This window comes from Haliotis rufescens, unplaced genomic scaffold (genome assembly GCF_023055435.1).
Source record: "Haliotis rufescens isolate VD_foot unplaced genomic scaffold, xgHalRufe1.0.p SCAF_3, whole genome shotgun sequence".
NCBI lineage: Eukaryota > Metazoa > Mollusca > Gastropoda > Lepetellida > Haliotidae > Haliotis > Haliotis rufescens.
The window spans coordinates 31,657,177-31,677,545 of record NW_025964001.1 but is presented as its reverse complement, the minus strand read 5'-3'; the positions used below and the strand labels follow the sequence as shown (position 1 = coordinate 31,677,545).

General features: G+C 37.6%; 1 protein-coding gene across 1 annotated transcript in view; it reads right to left on the bottom strand.

Annotated features, from left to right (window-relative positions):
• LOC124146119 (1-phosphatidylinositol 4,5-bisphosphate phosphodiesterase beta-1-like) overlaps nucleotides 1–20,369 on the bottom strand; it is a 144,540-nt gene that overhangs the window by 62,386 nt on the left and 61,785 nt on the right. Inside the window, exons 2-3 of the mRNA XM_046516228.2 lie at nucleotides 10,237–10,317; nucleotides 5,545–5,613 (exon numbers count right to left, since the gene is read on the bottom strand). Coding sequence (XP_046372184.1) covers nucleotides 5,545–5,613; nucleotides 10,237–10,317 — 150 coding nt within the window. The remainder of the gene's footprint in view (nucleotides 1–5,544; nucleotides 5,614–10,236; nucleotides 10,318–20,369) is intronic.

Sequence of the window (20,369 nt, the reverse complement as noted above, 5' to 3'; positions counted from 1 at the left end):
CAGACACAGTATCCTGACTCCGAGCCGACCAGTCAGGGTAACAACAAGTACAATCTTTTAACGTCTTTTGGTATAACGCAGCCAGGGATCAAACCCCGGACCCTCCGCTCCCTTGGCATATGGTCTACAACTAGACCACGAAGGTGGTCAATTCAGCAAGGGTGGAGACTGGACATGTGTATAGTCAGTTAACACCCTTACGAGGATGTGTATTACCAAATGTTGCAAAGAAAAGAACCTGATAAGGCAAACTGATAATGAGATGTTTGAAATATTTGAGGTCTCCATTGATATGGTGTCATGTAACTGATTAATATTGGGGTAGAACTTTCATTATTCCCTCATAATAATGAAATTAAAGAAACTTAACTTCTATATTCTATTTTTATTGTGCAGTAATTCTTAAGCAAATATGGATCCAAAATTTATATGCATGAAAATATAAATGTCTCTCTGTCTCTCTCTGAAATATAGTTAATGGTTAGGCCAAGTTTTTGTTTCATTTTTGTCAATATGTCAAAGGGCAGGGAGTGAAAAAAAGGGCTCAGGGTTGATTTGAGATTATTTTACATATAACTCTTTTGAAAAAAATGGTTTAGAAAAGAGTATAAACAGATGTTCAAATTAAGAATATTTTAAACCAATCACAGCATATTGTGTATTGTGTTTTCACTTTTAACAAAATCTGGGGCAGGCAGGCATAATGAGGAAAATGGATTGTCCTAATATTTTCAAAACGAAACTCTTTTGTTATATTTGTTATATTTGTTTGTTTTGTTTGTTTGTTTGTTGTTTAACACCGCACTCAGTAATCTTCCAGCTATATTCCAGCTATATAGTCTGTAAATAATCAAGTCTGAACCAGACAATCCGGTGATTGACATGAGCATCGATCTGAGCAATTGGGATATGATGATATGCATTAATTAAGTCAGCGAGCCTTAGGACTACCTGATCCCGCTAGTCGCCTCTTTCAACAAGCATGGGTTGCTGAAAACCTATTCTCTACCCCAGATCTTCACAGGTCTCTTTTGTTATATGTCACACAAGCAAAACATGTTAAATGTAATGAATGTCATGGAAATGTACTCGAAGATTTAAAACAACCATGCAGTGAATTATGTTAATTGTTAATAAACACATACTAACAATGAGTTTTTTAGAAAACACTACAAGGCTATCCAAACAGGGAAATTGTCATCGTATGACAGCTCATTAGAAATCACAACTAGACCATCAACAGGGAAATTGTCATCATATGACAGTGCATTAGAAATCACAACTAGATCATCAACAGGGAAATTGTCATCGTATGACAGTGCATTAGAAATCACAACTAGACCATCAACAGGGAAATTGTCATCGTATGACAGTGCATTAGAAATCACAACTAGACCATCAACAGGGAAATTTTCATCGTATGACAATGTAATCTGTATTATAAACAGACACGTGTTTGATATGGACATTATGACATGGCAATAGATGTTACAGGTTAGACAAGTTACAAGTCAGTTCAAATACAAAGGCAACATTAAATATTTCACAACGATAAACCCTGTAGAGCTGCAGCATTTGAAGGCTACCGCCATGGCAGAAAGGTGTGCTTGCAAGCTCAGAATAATCAAGTTATGTCTGACACTGGTAACAAGATTAATCATCCTTGAGACAGATGCCTATTTTGTATTCCAATCTGCGGCTACCAAATAAGGCGTACTGATACAGAAAATAGTTCAGTTAATTTCCTTATGGAAGGTTGAACAAGTTCTCTCTGAAGTTGAAATATCGTAAAATTTGGTCTTTATAAAAAAACAATTCTATCACAAACTATCATCAAAACAGTAAGCAACATTCTTGCAATATTCAAGGCTGTTAAGTGGTTGAACATAGTACCGGTACCACTAACATAGTACTACAATGTGGAGTCATTCTTGATGTGTGATTGAATCTTCAGTTACACTGGATTCAGAAACATTTCTTATTATTTTGTTTCACTGCAATAATTAAGTCTGAGCCAGGCAGAATAGTGGTTGACAGCCTGAGCATCGATTCTCATTGGCAGGTGTATCACCCTATGATTATTTATTTAAGTCAGTTCCAACAATAATCATTGGGTACTGGGGACAGCTTCTGCCCTAAATATGTTCACAAATTCTTAAGCACTAAATCTATTCAAAATTCTTTCATATTTCAACTGAAAACTCACAAAAGTTAGTTTTTTAAATGAAAATATTAAATCAATAATGTTGTGAATATGTTTCTCTGAAATAAGAAGTTATTTGTCAGAATCCGAATTGTTCTCATGTATCCACACAACCTCTATATAAGGTAAGATTAATAATCAGTTTATCAGTCACCCTTGTTGAATTTAATTCTCAAGCGAAACTGATAAAAAATGATGAAAATCAATAAAATGATGGAAAATATCTAATAAGAAGATATTACAGGAAGGAGAATATCACCTTAATGCTTTTTTCGACCCCAAGAATTAATAACCTACCGTGATGAAATATAATAACAAACGTCCATTACTGCTATACTCGGATCCATAGGCGGCTATTATTGTGATCACTAGTTTGGCTAGGTTAAAAAGGCAAAGCAATGATGTTGCTTAGAGTATGCTACTTTGTATGGAGATAGTCTACTTATTTTGTGAGAAATACCCTTGAGAGGGTTAATGGTGAGTTTTTATCTAAAACCTGACTTTCACTTTGTGTGGGTTCATTGGTGAATGAATCTTCATAAAATGGTATGAATGTCACTTTTCATGTTTCATGTTTCATAAGATCATTACGGTTGGTTATTGCATGGTCTCCAGGGGTGGAACTACCATTGTAGCAGAAAAGCAATTGCTTACACTTGAAAAAAGCATAAGTTTTGAAAAAAATAAAATAAATGAGCCTAGTTGCGGCCCTGGTCTCAAGTATATAGCGGTATTCAAAGCCATAACACACAGAGCTGTAAAGTGAAATAGCCCTTCTTTCTGCAAACGGGGAACGGTGTCTGCTTGTACCCGTCCAGACTAACGTTGATTTTACAGTTCTAGCCCACTGAGATACCATGCCACAGTTTAACATGAATACTCCACTCAGACACAGCATTCCTTGTTTTAGCCCTTTAACGCTGAGTGCTAGACAGGGTGACAACAAGTACCATCTTTTAACATCTTTAGGCATGACGAGCCTGGGGATCAATCCCACGACTGTCCATTCTCCGGGCAGACGCTCTCTTCACTAGACCACAGAGGCGATCAGTCTAACATAGAAGTGTAACACTTTATTTATTGTATGTGAGTCTGTGCTACAAACTGATTGCGCTGATACTGTTGTTAATCGTTAACTGCACATGTACCAAGTTTGATAACATTTTCAAGAAAAATAGCTGAGTAATGGACATTGATAGCTATTTCATAATGGCTCAGCCCTGATGGCCATTTCGAAAATTGGGTTTGAACCTCTTGAAAACATTAAGGTGTTATCAGTGATGGGAACAAGCATGTGAAGTGTTTCCTTCACTGCATCAGTGTTTTTGGAGATGATGTTCACGATGGGTGATTCTTGATTACTTAGTATTTTCCAAAACGGCTGTTGGCACACATGTTGGAATTCCAACCCAAATCCTTAAACAAACTTGGAACTACATTTGGCATCCATCTCATCCTCCTAAGTCCACGCTTGAGGCCCTTCAAATTTTGGATAGGAAGAATTTTGATTTTCTATTTCTTAAATCAAAGAAATGTAGTGAGTGAGTGAGTGAGTGAGTGAGTGAGTTGGGTTTAATGCCGCTTTTAACATTATTCCAGTCATATCGCGGCGTGTCAGCTTAATTAATGTGGGAGGAAAGCCCGAAGTGATGCAGGTTTCAGATGTTTACCACTTCGGTGAAACCCACGAGCACGGGTATGGTGCTGACAAACCTAGAAACATAATTGGGACGAACCAGGATTCGAACCCACAATCATAGGTTTCTGACGTGCCCAAGGGACGCAACTCTGCACAGCGAATCGCGGCGCCTTAGACGACTGGGCCACCTGTGCCCCCCTAAAGAAATGTAAAAAATGTACAGACGACCACAATGATGGACAACAGGCGATTGCTTAAATTCACATGGCCTTGTAGGCCAAAAATTAAGTTTGATCAATATTCATCAGAAACAGTTTGATTTAGTTGATGTTTCTTCATATTCTACCATAGATCCATGTTTGTCGGTTGTCATGAAAGCATTCTGAGAATTGTGGAGTGACATCATGACTGTCGTACAAGAGAGTGCTGCAGAAAATAACTTTGTATTTTGCATTGTCAATAAATATGAAGTGTTTTCAGATTTTGTGTTTATATTGTCTCTTCTATTCCCAGACTTTTTAACATTTAATGCCATTGGTTTCCATGAAATTTCTGGGCAGCAAACATTCAATGACACTCAAAAACATAGGATGTTTATATCCTCAAAGAAATCCATGAACCAAGATATGGTACATATGGACTATGGATCATTATCCTGGAATCCAACCTGCAACAAGTTGAACCTGGTCTGGCTGAGTGATGGACAGTCAACTGACACATTCCAACCACTTGGCCACCTCTGCTCTCGATGGGTGAGTTAGTGAGTCAGTAGGGTATATGCCATTTTTAGCAATATTCCAGCCATATTAAGGTAGAGGCCACCAAGAATGGGCCTTACACATTGTAGCCATGTGGGTTACCGTATTCAACGTAATAAGCCCCCCGCTCTAATAAGCGCCCATGGCGATATTTGCTAATATGTTGGCTAGTGAACAATCCCAATTAGCACCCTTTCTGATTGATCAATGTACACAAGACTTATTTATTTGTGTATAATATGCACTCTTGTGTTATATGCACCCTTAATTATGGGCAATTTAATTCTCGAAAATATATCTATCGTGTATAATACACACAGATTCTTCTTTTATATAATTTCAGGCTGTCAGCATAAACCACAAAATTTACAATCTTTCAACTCTGTTTTTTATCTCACCAAAATTATATTCTAATAAGAGCCCCCTATTTCTAATTTTGAGAGCGCCCTGGGCGCTTATTACGTCGAATACGGTATCTAACACAGATCTATGTCATGATCAGCAAACACCACAACCACTATGGCCCCTTTCCACAATGCGGCCATAATGCTATGGCTGTTGTAAGTCTATGTTAAAGTATAGGAGTTACAATGGTTTTTGGAAACATGGCCAAGGCTACCAAACAGAGTCCTTCTGATTCACAGTAGATGAAACACCATTGGGGAAATATAGTAAAACACGAGCCAACAATGAATTTCCCAATCCCAAAATAGTTACCATAATGTCAGAGTTTTGATGTGAAGTAGGAATCTTTGAAAAAGAAAATTACTCACTGCATTTGGTGCAGTAATGATTTGAAGAAATAGCTGTCACGAAAAACTTCATGATAATATTACAAAGCTATATACGCACAGATAGCACAAAAACAGTTGATACATGCCAGACAGTGAGGACCATCTGTACCTGTCAAACCAAACTCTGTACCTGTAACAAACTCAGCTTACCTTGGGCACACGGGCATATTTCCCTGTTCGTGTATCACGTATCTGGGAGATATCAATAAAATCCATCTCCTGCAAGAAAATCAAAATAGTAATTACATTTTATGTAAATTACACAAATTCTACAATATTCATGACTTGCAATCATTTACCTCTTCCAAACAATGTTCTTCCATTGTACTTCAAGTAAACTGATCTAAATTGTGATATTTCAAAATGTTACTCAGATTACTCTGACAATAAAGCCATATAAATAATACACTTTCACATTATCACATGCTGCATGGTAGTATCCCAATTCTACCACAAATATGCATGGTGTTATATGATAACCAAGTTCTAGCACAGAGCTGCATGGTGTTATATGATAACCCAGTTCTAGCACAGAGCTCCATGGTGTTATACGATAACCGAGTTCTGCCACAGAGCTCCATGGTGTTATATGATAACCCAGTTCTACCACAGAGCTCCATGGTGTTATATGATAACCCAGTTCTGCCACAGAGCTCCATGGTGTTATATGATAACCCAGTTCTACCACAGAGCTCCATGGTGTTATATGATAACCATGTTCTGCCACAGAGCTGCATGTAGTTATATGATAACCCAGTTCAACCACAGAGCTGCATGGTGTTATATGATAACCCAGTTCAACCAAAGAGAGCTGCATAGTGTTATCTAGTATCCCAGTTATACCACAGTGAGCTACACAGTGTTATCTAGTATCCCAGTTATACCACAGGGAGCTACATAGTGTTATCTAGTATCCCAGTTTTACCACAGTGAGCTACATAGTGTTATCTAGTATCCCAGTTATACCACAGTGAGCTACACAGTGTTATCTAGTATCCCAGTTATACCACAGGGAGCTACATAGTGTTATCTAGTATCCCAGTTTTACCACAGTGAGCTACATAGTGTTATCTAGTATCCCAGTTATACCACAGTGAGCTACATAGTGCTATCTAGTATCCCAGTTATACCACAGTGAGCTACAGTGTTATCTAGTATCCCAGTTATACCACAGTGAGCTACACAGTGTTATCTAGTTTCCCAGTTATACCACAGTGAGCTACACAGTGTTATTGGGCAACCAATTTATACCACAGCATGCTTCCTAATATTATGTGGTACCCAGTTATAAGGGCTGAATTGTGTTATCTAGTTTTTAAGGTCTTGCGTTTAAGTATGTGTTTAAGTATCTAAATATTGTCTATGAATGCTATTGGTATCTCATGAAATGTAACGTTTTGATTAACAAAATTAAATTATTCCAAATAAAAACCCAGCAAGAACAAGAAACTAAATTATCATAATGTCTAATTTCAGATGCATGTATGATCAAAAGACATGAATCTCTTCATCACTTTTCTTCACCCTTGTTTTTCATAAGCAGAGTCCGAAGATGACAGCTTTGCAAATACATGCTCATTAGATACGGCATTATCGGTCTAAGGTTTCAATTTCATTTGATAATTAGTAATCATGGAACAAATGTGAGCAAAGGAACTGGTACAGGAAATTCCCCAAATGACATTACAAGAGCATGGATTGTGATGCATTATCCACACAGATTTGATTGTCATTCTTTTAGAGCTGATTCTTTCTGCACGTTTTTCCAAATTGTAGCGCACCAAAGCCACATGTTACATGTTAACGCTGTTGTGACCCGCACGACAAGCTATTTCCAAATGTCAGTTGCAACCTCTTGATTCAATTGTAGATATTGCAACCACAATGATTCAATGAATGATGAGTCATTCCAGGGTAAAAATGGCAAAGTGTATTTCTCGTCGCAGTGGAACAAAGTATGTGGATGCCCAAGGCAAGATGCTCTTAATTCACACTTGGAAGTCTCTGTGGATTCCTCAGGGGAAAAACACTATCTGGTTTATTGAACCATGATTTACATTTTTGCAAATTACAAGTTTTTGTAGATATTACCTGATGGTTTATAGACTTGAAATTATATCTTTCAAATTATCTAATTTGCGTTTGATTAGATAAATTATATGTAGAAAAGAACAAGGTCCAAGTTGCTTTCAGTGTAAATTAAAATTTCACAATATTCAATACATACTGGGGTTACTATCAACTATCATTACTGTTTGTGAGAAATGAAGATATAGATTTAGTTTTCAGGCTGAATGCCACTTTATACTGAATTTCAGTTATATCAGCTTAAATTGGGGAGAAACCCCAAGTTGACACAGTTCATAGATGCTGACCACTTTAGTGAAACCGACAAGCATAGATGTGATGCAATTCTGGTATCGGACCCCATGATCAGTGGCTCCTGCTATGGCTAAGGGATGTAACTCTGCACAAAATATTACAGCACCTTTTTAGCTATTGACCCCCATGCCCCAAGTAGGTTCGGGCACAGTGAGGTCATCAAATAAAAGTGTGGGAAGGTCAACATGAAAATATTTTAAATATAACATTTTCAATATGGCTGCAATGTTTGAAATTGAATTAGATGACTGTGAGCAAGATCATCAGGCCTGAAATTATCTTTGCATTCTAGTTTCAGTTCCATAAGCTTGCTTGTTCTAGAGGTGATGTCAATAAGGAAGAGAATATATGGACTTCAACTTCTTTCTTATGAGGAACACAACGTTTCGGAGTATATGTTTACTCCTTCATCAGGTGAATGAATGCCATGAGGCAGGGAGCATATGATGAAGAAGAAGAAGTTTATTCATGAATGAAGGCCACATGACCCAGAGTTCATTTACAGGAATAATATATACTATGCACATGCACAAATTTTCTTTCGACAAACGTTCATCTTTTTTTACATTTGTATTTACATAGGTAAATGTCTTTTTAGATATATGGACAGGTTTTTAATAATACAATCATTTCTGGTAGATAGAAGACTGATAAATTTTGGGACAGATGGTTGCACATGGTAACATTTTGGAATTAAATTTTCTCTACTACTTGACCCAGGGTTCATTTACAGGAATAATATATACTATGCACACGCACAAATTTTCTTTCGACAAACGTTCATCTTTTTTTACATTTGTATTTACATAGGTAAATGTCTTTTTAGATATATGGACAGGTTTTAATAATACAATCATTTCTGGTAGAAAGAAGACTGATAAATTTTGGGACAGATGGTTGCACATGGTAACATTTTGGAATTAAATTTTCTCTACTACTTTTATAAAAAGGACAAATTAACAAAAAATGGTATTCATTTTCTATTTCATAGCGGTTACATTTCATACATAAACTAAACGATGACTCTGTGGTTGTATTAAATCGAGTTTTCTGTACATTTAGATTATGGCTTAAACAACGGAATTTACATAAAGCTCTAAGAAGATCTCTTTCACATGCTAAATTAGACAGATATTTTTCTGGTTCGAGTAGTGATTTATAAGATGAATAAACCTCAAGGAAAGAAGAAATTCTATTCTATCTTTACACCGTTGTTTGAATATAACCATGAAGCATTTCATATCGCCGCAATCCTGAGACAACCACACATATGAAAACCCAGTTTGAAACAATAATTGTCTTATATAAGAAACCCAGTTAGTTTGACTAACATATGTACAAGGACAACAAAAATAATAAGATAACGAAAGGTGGAAACTAAGGACAACAAAAATAATAAGATAACGAAAGGTGGAAACTAAGGACAAAAAAAAAATAAGATAACAAAAGGTGAAAACTAAGGACAACAAAAATAATAAGATAACGAAAGGTGGAAACTAACAAGGGAAGCCAAATTATGATGAAGGAGTAAGCATGTACTCCGAAACATTGTGTTCCTCATAATAAAGAAGTTGACATCCATATATTCTCTTCCTTATGTGTATCACTTCTAAATGCCTTTCAAAGACCTGGTGATGTCAATAGACTCAATACTGTAAGAGTTTTCTTTTAGCTTTTCATAAAGCTCACCTTCGCGAGTTTAAAGGTTCTTATTTTCCCAACTTCTCTGGTATTTCAGAATTGAATCCAACATATTAATTTGAATGTGACCTTTGTAAAGTTATAACAATAATTGTAATCAGGATTTTACATGATGCTACAGTTTCGGAGCCATTCATATTGGCGTCCAAAAGCACCTAGTTCAATCACTGACGACAATGTGCACCTCTCGAGACACATCATGTCCAACATCACATGTGGACCAAGTTCATATGTCATTTGAATTTGGATCAGACAGATGAGACAAAAACTTCTGATGGTTTATTCATGTGGACGATTTGGGATAAACTGACCAAATATTGATGCATCATAGTGAAGAAAACTGAATACAGTAAAACAGGAAGATTTCAAATATGCACAAAACATCAATGGCCTCCTGAAGTCTGAACATGCACTTGGATTTACCGGGGTCACTTTCTTCTGGCTCCATCCACTGTGAATAATTCATCAGTCGGAGAAAAACTTCCAAGACAAATTACCTTCTGATCAGAAAGTAAAGGCTGTGCCTTAAATAATTTATCAATTCATCAATGAACATATTTTACTGTCCCAGAAAATACACTTAATTCATTTAAGGATCAAAATGGAATGGGATATTTATGGGGCCGAAATATTAGAATTTTGGTGAATTTGCAAATATGGAAATCAATATTTTCCACAATAAAATTCAAAATATGAATTCTAATTACATCATCAGAAAATGAGTGTTTGAGAGAGTGCAATCAGAAAGCGTTTCTTTACCTTGCTGGTCTGATCCTTCCAGTAGATAATGTAGCCATTTTGGTCTGCTCTCAGGGTCACATGAGATCCGACTGTTGAGCTCTGGGGACAGAAACATGTATGTGAGTATTACAGGCAGGATGATGATCTTGTAGACATAGCTACATGCAGACATGGGTAGCAAGTCCATGTGAAGAGTATAACATTACATCAATAGCTTCAGGAAAAAACTAAACCTTCACCATACTTTTGCATGGAAACATCTGTGACATTGGTGTGTTCAGCAATGGGTCTTTAAAATGCCTCGTAAAAGGTTAATTAGTATACTATTCTTAATTCTGGGCATGATTCATGCAAGCCCTAAGTTTTGTCCCTTGAAACAAGGGTCTGGAACAATTCTATCTCGTGAGCTTAATGTTTGCAAAAGCATCAAGAGTCATCAGAAGGTGACAAATCCCCCCGGACCCTGAAATATCAAAAGGTACCACTTCAGCTCCTGGTTAATACATGTGCAAAGTTGAGATGAAAAATCTTCCGGAAACGAAATATATGGACATACAGATGGGCGGAGGGACGGACAGATGATGACTCTATCCACCCACATTATATGCCAGGGGGATAAAACATCTGAATTTAATTCAAAAGTATGTCTAATACAAAGTAAATTTTTTTTAACGTACATTTCAAGATTGTTTTGTGAAGTGATATAACACTACCCACATTTTCAACAGGCATTTTCAAACAAAGAATCAATACCTAGGTAATGATCCATACATTGACTTTCTTCCTTGTGATTATTTCACAGCACACAGCATGGTGGTTGACCATCAAGCATAGTTATGTCAGAATCTGGGATTTGACCATCAAACAGCATATCCTGGCAAGGCCTAGATACCCAATTCCACACATCAAGTTGTCATATCCAACACAACTGCCCAACTTCTTACAAGAAAATACAGATTTTGTGTACCACTGGACAGAAGGAAACATGTAAAATGTCAGACAACTAAGGCCATTGGTTGAAGTCAAATGTCAGGGGCTGCTGGTTGAAATGCCAGGCACAATATTAACTCTGTATCATCATGATAACTGATTAGCTGAAAGATCAAACTCATCAACCAGCAATTAACATTGCATCAATTAGTCTAACAGCCACATGACAAAGTGATGAATGTTACGTGTACCTTTCAATTACCAGGACAAACACGGCGGAACAGCCCTGATTCCAGGAGTCAACAAGTGCCTATTTGATCTGTATTTAACTGCATGATCATTAGCGTAAGGAGGAAGAAAATGATCAAAGTCAATGATATCGATAAATGTTTAATGTTTGTTGTACCACGCTGTGAATAACGTTCTTGTTATGGATACAGGAGAGCTTAATTTTTTTCCCAAACAAAAGACGACTGCTATTGGTTCTGCAAATGGTTAGTGGAATGTTTGGTTATGCCAATCCGAATCCTTTCATGAAAGTGGGTGATGCATTTGTAATTCAAAAATGTTTTCAATCATTTCTGAAAACGGTGCCGACATTCAATATGATATGACAGGCAACTGATCTTTCATTTCAAAAATTCTAATAGCTGGATTCTTTTACATTCAGATTTGAAAATTATAGTTTGCCTTGAAAAAAATCCAGTATGTTGACTCATTCACTACTTTAATGATGAGGATTAACAGGCCTTACAAGTTTTCAATCTGACAAAATCAAAATCAATGTTTCAGGGTTTCCAATAAAGAAATCACTAATCATCAGTATATACCCCTTCTGGGATGGCTTATTGCTCTGATGTGCTATTTATGCAAGGTTACTGTGATCTGTGTTTTTTTATATTCCAAACAATTCACATTTTCACCATTTAGTTTTGGGGAGATATATTGGTATGTCAGAAAAATATAAGAAGGAAGTCTTTTTCAGACATCCCACTTTTGAGGTGCTCCCTTACTTATCCCACATTGAGCATTGTCCCTCAGTTATGTGGATTTTGCGCTATATAAATAGCTTTATTATTAGTAGTAGCAGTAGTAGTAGTTATTATCATCATCATCATCATCATCATCATCATCATATTATTATTATTATTATTATTATTATTATTATTATTATTATTATTATCCCCTTTGTGTGACAAACATTAATTATTGCTGCCACATAGATGTCAGTCTTCCACACAATTACAGGCCTCCTCATTCCATCCAGTGTGGTCAACCTTTGCAGGTGACATGATAATGTTGAGTCTCACATCTGTGTACACATTTGTCAGTCTGCGACATTCCACCCCCATGTTTGTTACACAACACTCAATCTGACATGGCCTGTAAACACTATCTATCTGACATGGCCTGTTAACACTATCTATCTGACATGGCCTGTTAACACTATCTATCTGATCACTCTGTAGCCATGGCCTGTAAACACCATCTATCTGACATGGCCTGTTAACACCATCTATCTGACATGGCCTGTTAACACTATCTATCTGATCACTCTGTAGCCATGGCCTGTAAACACCATCTATCTGACATGGCCTGTTAACACCATCTATCTGACATGGCCTGTTAACACTATCTATCTGATCACTCTGTAGCCATGGCCTGTAAACACTATCCATCTGACCACTCCAAAGCCATGGCCTGTAAACACTACCAATCAGATCAATCTGTAGCCATGGCTTGTACCATTGGAACTAAACTGACACAACTACAGGAAATTTACATTCATATCCCCCCAAAATAATCTATGACATGTTTTATTCCCTGGTTTGTGTATGTTTGTGAGGCATTGTGGTACTGTGAATGATAGAAGAAAATGACCCAAAAAACAAAAAGGAAGCATATCATTCTTTTTCCCAATTCTTCCAAAAGGTAATATACTGTCGAAGAAACTATTGCCACGTGTGCCATGTTACTTGAGCCAGTCTCGTCAGACTGGCAGTCAACATGCAGCATTTGGCAGAGTAAAGAAAGCTCTATCCAGATTCAACTTTTTTTCTGCTTTTCATACATTAAAGGTCAGCTGATCCAAAAACAAATTCTGGAAAAATGTGTTGTCTCAGAAATGCATGATTTGTTGGTACAGCCATTGTGCTGTGAAAATAACGGTACACACCTCTGATTGAACAGCTGGTTATGTCCTTGGCAACGAAGGACAACTGGTCCATAAAACCAATTGCGTGAAAAAAATCATTCTTTTGTTCAAGTCATTAAAAGTTTGTATGAAAGGACATCATAACAGACAGCCTGACAAGGATTAACAAGTTCTACTGGTCTTCAACAATCTGTACTGAAAGGCTACAGCATACTGATATCAAAGAGTGCCAAATGTCAGTCAACACCATGATAATTACAAATTTACTCCAAATTGAGTCTTTTCACTCAGCAACTCAGGAAAAATAAAAATACGGGCAGACGGCAAGATAGAATTAATTCACTCTACAATAGTATCATCTTCTTTGCCTGCCACAGCACTCTAATCTATCAACAATTCATTGGAAAAACATGCTTTATTAATTTCCTCTAGCTACTAATCCATCAATCAAATGATGAAAAGGGTTCCGCATATGAAATATTCATATACACAGATGCACACTTTAGCATCAGATTTGTCGTTTTTCATCACAGTTTTTGTGAAAATGTGAAAGGCAGCCATTTATTTCACTTTTTTCCCCACAAATATGCTTCCTTGATAATGTTGCTATTTCTGGGCAAGTGGTTTAAGCCGTGTGAAAAGTTGATTTAGTCAAATCATAATGAATAAATCGACAGCACCATATTACAATCATTGCTTGCAAATTATTGACGAAAACTGGTGTTACTTATCTTAGATAAAATACTGCACTTGAGACTGAGCCTGAGGCAGTGTCCATAGTTGACAGTCACTTGGTGTTCCTGTGATTGGATCAAGGGCAGCTCTTTACTGCTTCACTGATTGTGAAAAACACCGATTTGCTTACTAAGTGAAACTCTCACAAGAATATATCAAGGCCGTAGTTAACTTTTTTTGACAGGGGGGGCAAATATTTGTACAAGTATCACTTGTCCCCAACTTGATTCAAATAAAACTGTTTTCTATGAAAAATCTGCCCTCCCTGGCCCCCGGCTGGCTACGGCACTGCATATCCAGTAATACTGATATGCTTCAATGATAATCAAAAAAGAATTTCACCTAGATTGAATTGTGTCAAAGTTACCCAAGGGAAAACATCCTGTTACAATATTAACCTCCAAGTAACCTAAATTATACAAAGCCTTATCAAGGCTCATAATCTGGAAGAATCGTTGGCTTAAAACTCAGTGGGTACCAACACGGCTAAGGGACACAACTCTGCACAGTGAGTTTAGTGCCTCCGACCTCTGCCGGATTAGAGGATGGAGACATACAGCTTGAATAATGGTTCCACAGTGGTGATGCACAATAACCCCTTAAGTACTGGTAATCATTAAAACCTTTGAAAAGATATTGAGTCAGCCTCTGCTCAAGACAAGTACAGAATGTAATTATCAGGCCAAAGTGACAATTAGGATTCTGTGAGAGCTACCCTTAACACTGAGTAAGTAAGTGAGTGAGTGAGTGAGTGAGTGAGTGAGTGAGTGAGTGGGTGGGTGGGTGAGTGAGTGAGTGAGTGAGGTGAGGTGAGGTGAGGTGAGGTGAGGTGAGGTGAGGTGAAATGGGGTCAACGTCGCGTCCAAGATTTATACACTTATATAGCAACGTGCATGTGCATGTGCATGTGTGTGTGTGTGTGTGTGTGTTTGTGTGTGTGTGTGTGTGTCCTTGTACTAGTCCGGAGTGGTGCCAATTTATAGTGCTAACCCACTGAGATAGCATGCCCCAGTTTAACACAAAGACCCCACTCAGATACAGTATACTCAGACACAGTAAGCCGACCAGTCCTTGTTTTACCGCCTTAATGCCGAGCACCAGACAGGGTAACAACAAGTACAAGAAGAGGTTTTACACTGCAATACTCAAGGCATATCAAGGCAGAGAACACTAAGAATGAGTTTTATAACTTGTACTCATGTGGGGAATTGAAAGGCAACTTTCTCCAGACAAATGCTTTAACTACAAGGTCTATCTGTCTTACCATACCATGTAAGTTCAAGGAGTTTGATGTCTTCCTGTTCCTTACATGCCCAGGCACTATATACAGTCAAGTCCCGTTAATCCGTCATTGATGGTTGCATATGATTATGTTGGATAAACAAGTATGTCGGATAAACGAAATTAAGTAGTATCAACATTCGTGATCGAAAATTGGACAACTACACGATAGATAAGGTTTCAAACACTTTGTAAAAAATATAAAATAAATATTCATATTGTTATGTTACATTGTTGGCGGAATATGTTTTCTAATCATGCAACCTCTAAAGTTTAAAACAAAACAACTGTTACGGACTGTATGACTTATTCAAAATACTTTCAAAATAATAGTCTGGAATGGAAGTCGCAACTTTGAAACTGGTACCGCAAAGCTTAAGAAAGCTGCTTTCTAAGTGGCTAATGTCGACTTCCTGTTGGTCATTTCATTGGTAGGTCATAATTTGCGAAAGGTTGTTCTGACGTGACCTGTAATGGTATGTCCTCGTCGATAGCGAGAACTTGTATCTGATTTTAATAAAATTGAGGTAATCTAAGCATGTGATTTATCCTGTTTTCCTTATTTAAAGCATTAATTGTTTATTGTAAGCAAGTTTATCTCTGCAGCCGTTGTAATATGCAGCTACCAGTCGATTCTTCTCGCATCAAAACACGGGCTGTGTATTCGCGGGCAGATGACCACGGAGTACGCTGATCACTGTGTCGGATTAACAAGACTGATTAATAAGTGATTTCGGTAATTTGTTGCAAATTAGGTGTGTTCGGAGTCGGAGTGCGAGACTGTCGGATTAACGGGTTTAAATAGCACTGATTTAATTGGTTCCCATCATTAGTGTCGCAAAAAGCGATTGTCGGATGAGTGTCTGATTAACGAGACTTGACTGTAGATATAATCTAAATGTTAAACAAAGCAAAAAGTGAGCATGGCTCACTAATACCCCGACTTCGACTCCAACATATTTCTTTGTTCAAAACATGAAAAATGCAGTATTTTCTCAGAAAATCCATTCATTAAAATCAAACTTTGCACTGTATCTCACCTCACCAACTGTACTCCCAATTGGAAAAGAATCCATGAAATAGTTATCAAGTAATAGGTCACACAAATGTTGAAGTAAATATAGTTCTAAGTTCAAAATATGAAAAAAAAATAATTTCAGGAAATACATAAATATGAAAATGAAATTTTGCACTGCACCTCTCCCATTAATATAGAGAGTGCTCCTTGAATTTGAAAAGAAATCCATGAAGTAGATCTCAAGTTACAGGTCACACAAATATTGAAAGTAGTGGAGGGCAAGCCCAGGACAAGTAAAACAATTGAAACAAAATTCAAAACATGTAAAAATTCATATTTTCTAAGAAAATCCAGATATCAAAATCAAACTTTGCACTGCACCTATTCAATTTGTATGGAAACAGGTCGCTAAATTTGAACAGAATCCATGATGTAGTTTTCAAGTTATAGGTTGCAAAAATGTTTAAGTAAAACAAATGAAAATTAACTGTATTTTTTCAGAAAATCTAAATACTGAAATCAGTCTTCACACTGCACCTCTCCTATTGGTATAGAAAGTGTTCACCAAGTATGAAAAGAATCTATGCAGTAGTTTCCAAGTTTCAGGTCGCACACAAAAATGTTCTCGAAGGATTGACGGAAGGATCAAGTACAGGTGGATGGAAGGACAGACAGGCGGACGGATGGACAGACGGAATTCCGTGGTATAACTATATGCTCCCGCCCTTTTAGTTCTGGAGTATAATAATCATCAACATAAAACATGACGATTTATAAGGATACCTCACTCCTCTTCATGAAGTATGCTCATGACTGTTGTCTCTGTTGTGACATTTGCTGGAGAAAATCAACCTCGGGTCCACAATATTCAGGCCAACACTAGCAGACTCTCGGCCTTCAGTTACACAGAAATATGAGTAATATGAGACATATGAGACGGAAGAAGACAGACAGCACATTTATTTCCCTTGTACAAGTTTTGAAATATCTTCACATCAGATACAGAGGCTTTGTGAAGTAAAGGTTTGATCTTTAAACCATACAATTCAGGATGCCGTAGACAGCATACTTTACATGATCAACATTAAAGCCAATGTTTTCATTCATCAAATTCCCAACTTACCACAACACTTACACCACATCTAGTCATTACCATTGTTAATGGTTTCAGTATCACAAAACCTTTGAAAATAATTATGTCAATCCTGGCAAAATATAATGTCAAATTAATAATACAAAATTACAAACTACAAGATATCTGATCAAATTTGAAATGAACAAGCATCAAAGAAATGACAGAGCGAGAAAGGCATTACCATGATTACTAGCAAACAAAACTAGTTTACAAAGCTTTATTGATAACTGAAGCAATAAAAAGGATTTATAATCAGCCAATTAGGCTAGTCCTAGTTATTGAGCCCAAGGGACAATGATAAACTCAGCTGACCTGGTTTTTTTCACGTTTGACAGGAAGTACATTCCCAAGAGCCGGCGTAGGAATGCACAGCTTTGGAACTACTTTAATTAGTTTGATTGTAATGATTCTTCAGAGAGAACTTTGTTTTTGTTATGGACATGTCCAAATCTTTTAATTCTAATTAGGACATCTAATCACTGAAATATAAGGAGAGCTCATTGTTGAAAGATGATTAGTGAGTGAGGGGGCATAGTTCACTGCCTCAGTCAGCAACATTCCAACCTAATAATAGCAGAGTCTGGGACATGCAAACCACTGGTTGATAACATGAGTAAGGAGTAATAAGGAACAATTGAAATACCTACCAATAGTAACCTTCAGCTTCCATTGTAACCAACGGATCAACATGTTCCTACCTCTAACATCAACATGATACTGAGACCTGTCTCACCGTGAAGAGTCCTATGTTTGTTGTGTGTTTGTTGTTTGTATGACGGCGGTCTGTAAATAATCGAGTACAGACCATACAATCCAGTGATTGAAATCATCAGCATCGACCCACGCAATTGGGATACAATAATATGAATCAACCAAGTCAGCGAGCCTGACCACCCGATCCTGTTAGTCGCCTCTTTGGACAAGCATAGTCACCTCTTACGGGAAGCACGGGCTGCTGTAGACCTAATTTCTGCCCCGGATCTTCACGGGTGAGTCCCATGTAGGTAACTGAGGGAGTGAATGATGGAACCAGCGATTGGATAACTGTTGCCTACTGATCCATTTTGTTCTAATTCTTTAACACATAAGAAAAAAAGATGCATCAAAAGGCAAGTGTAATTTTCTTTAAATGACAACTGAGTAAATGCATCTCTGAGTAAATATAGTCTCTGGCAACTTCAAAAGCCTGATAAAGAAACAGAAGTGAAAGCTGGTTTGTAACTTGACAGATTGTAAGCTTCCAGCAAAGTTATTGAAACTATAAAGAGGTGTCTGTCATATTTTCAGTCAAGTCACCTCTCTCCTTAACTAGACACTATTGAGAGACCTCTTTATCCAAAGGGGGGGCCTTGGTGGCCCAGTCGTCTAAGGGGCCGTGATTTTTGTGTGCAGAGTTGCGCCCCCTTGGGCACGCCAGAGACCTATAATTGTGGGTTTGAATCCTGGTTCGCCCCAATTATGTTTCTAGGTTTGTCAGCACTATACCCATGCTCGCGGGTTTCACCGAAGTGGTAAACGTCAGAGACCTGCATCACTTTGGGCTTTCCTCCCACATTAAGATGACACGCCTTGATATGACTGGAATAATGTTAAAAGCGTGGTGTTAAACCCAACTCTCTCACTCACTCTTTATCCATGACAGCCTTATCCTTCACCACACTCTGTAACTGATGACAGCTCCTATTTGTAATAGATTTATGAGACAACGCCTTGTGCATTGTGGATACACCAAATTATAGTTATTGATGGGTGATGAAACTTCCAAGTATTTGGACAGAATGTTTCTTATTTGTACACATCATTTGACAATGAAATCCCATTTGGATATATCAGAAACATATATTAATCAAGCATATCTGAGTTTTCATCCTGAGGAAGTGTAATCTCAAAAATCTATTCCTAAAAGAATTTCCTTAAGTACTTGAAACACTTGTCAGCCCTTGGCCATTTAGAAAATAAATCTGTATGCAAGCTCTTAAAATAACATTAGCTCATGTTGGTTTTCATGTTTTTGGTTGTTTTGGCTCTATTAGGCAAGTTTATACTCACAAAGGCAATGGAGCCAGATTACCCTTTGCTTTTGCACAATTACCATTCCCAAGGGCAATCCAATGCCAGTGCAGGCAGCTAGAGCAACACGAGGAACCAGATCAGGTCTAAATAGTGGAAGGAACAACTGAAGCTGAACTCAAGTCAATGATTTTACAGCAAACAACTGTCGATGTCTTCAGGACCGCAATAAGTGTCCCAATGTGTTTTTGAAAGAAAAGTTGAAGTGTCTTTATTAAGAAAGAATGTTGAGATTTGCTTCTCATCTGAAGCTATCACAAGCTTAACCCAAATCGGAATAAACTGGAACAGGTAGTGTCCATCCTTGGGGTAGCCTGTGGGGTAGCCTGTGGGGTAGCCTATACTTGTGCACTAGAAGGACAGGTCCTCACTACCCTATACTTGTGCACTAGAAGGAGAGGTCCTCATTACCCAATAATTGTGCACTAGAAGGAGAGGTCCTCATTACCCTATACTTGTACACTAGAAGGAGAGGTCCTCATAACCCTATACTTGTACACTAGAAGGAGAGGTCCTCATTACCCTATACTTGTACACTAGAAGGAGAGGTCCTCATTACCCTATACTTGTGCACTAGAAGGGAGGTCCTCATTACCCTATACTTGTACACTAGAAGGAGAGGTCCTCATAACCCTATACTTGTACACTAGAAGGAGAGGTCCTCATTACCCTATACTTGTGCACTAGAAGGGAGGTCCTCATTACCCTATACTTGTACACTAGAAGGAGTGGTCCTCATTACCCTATACTTGTACACTAGAAGGAGAGGTCCTCATAACCCTATACTTGTACACTAGAAGGAGAGGTCCTCATTACCCTATACTTGT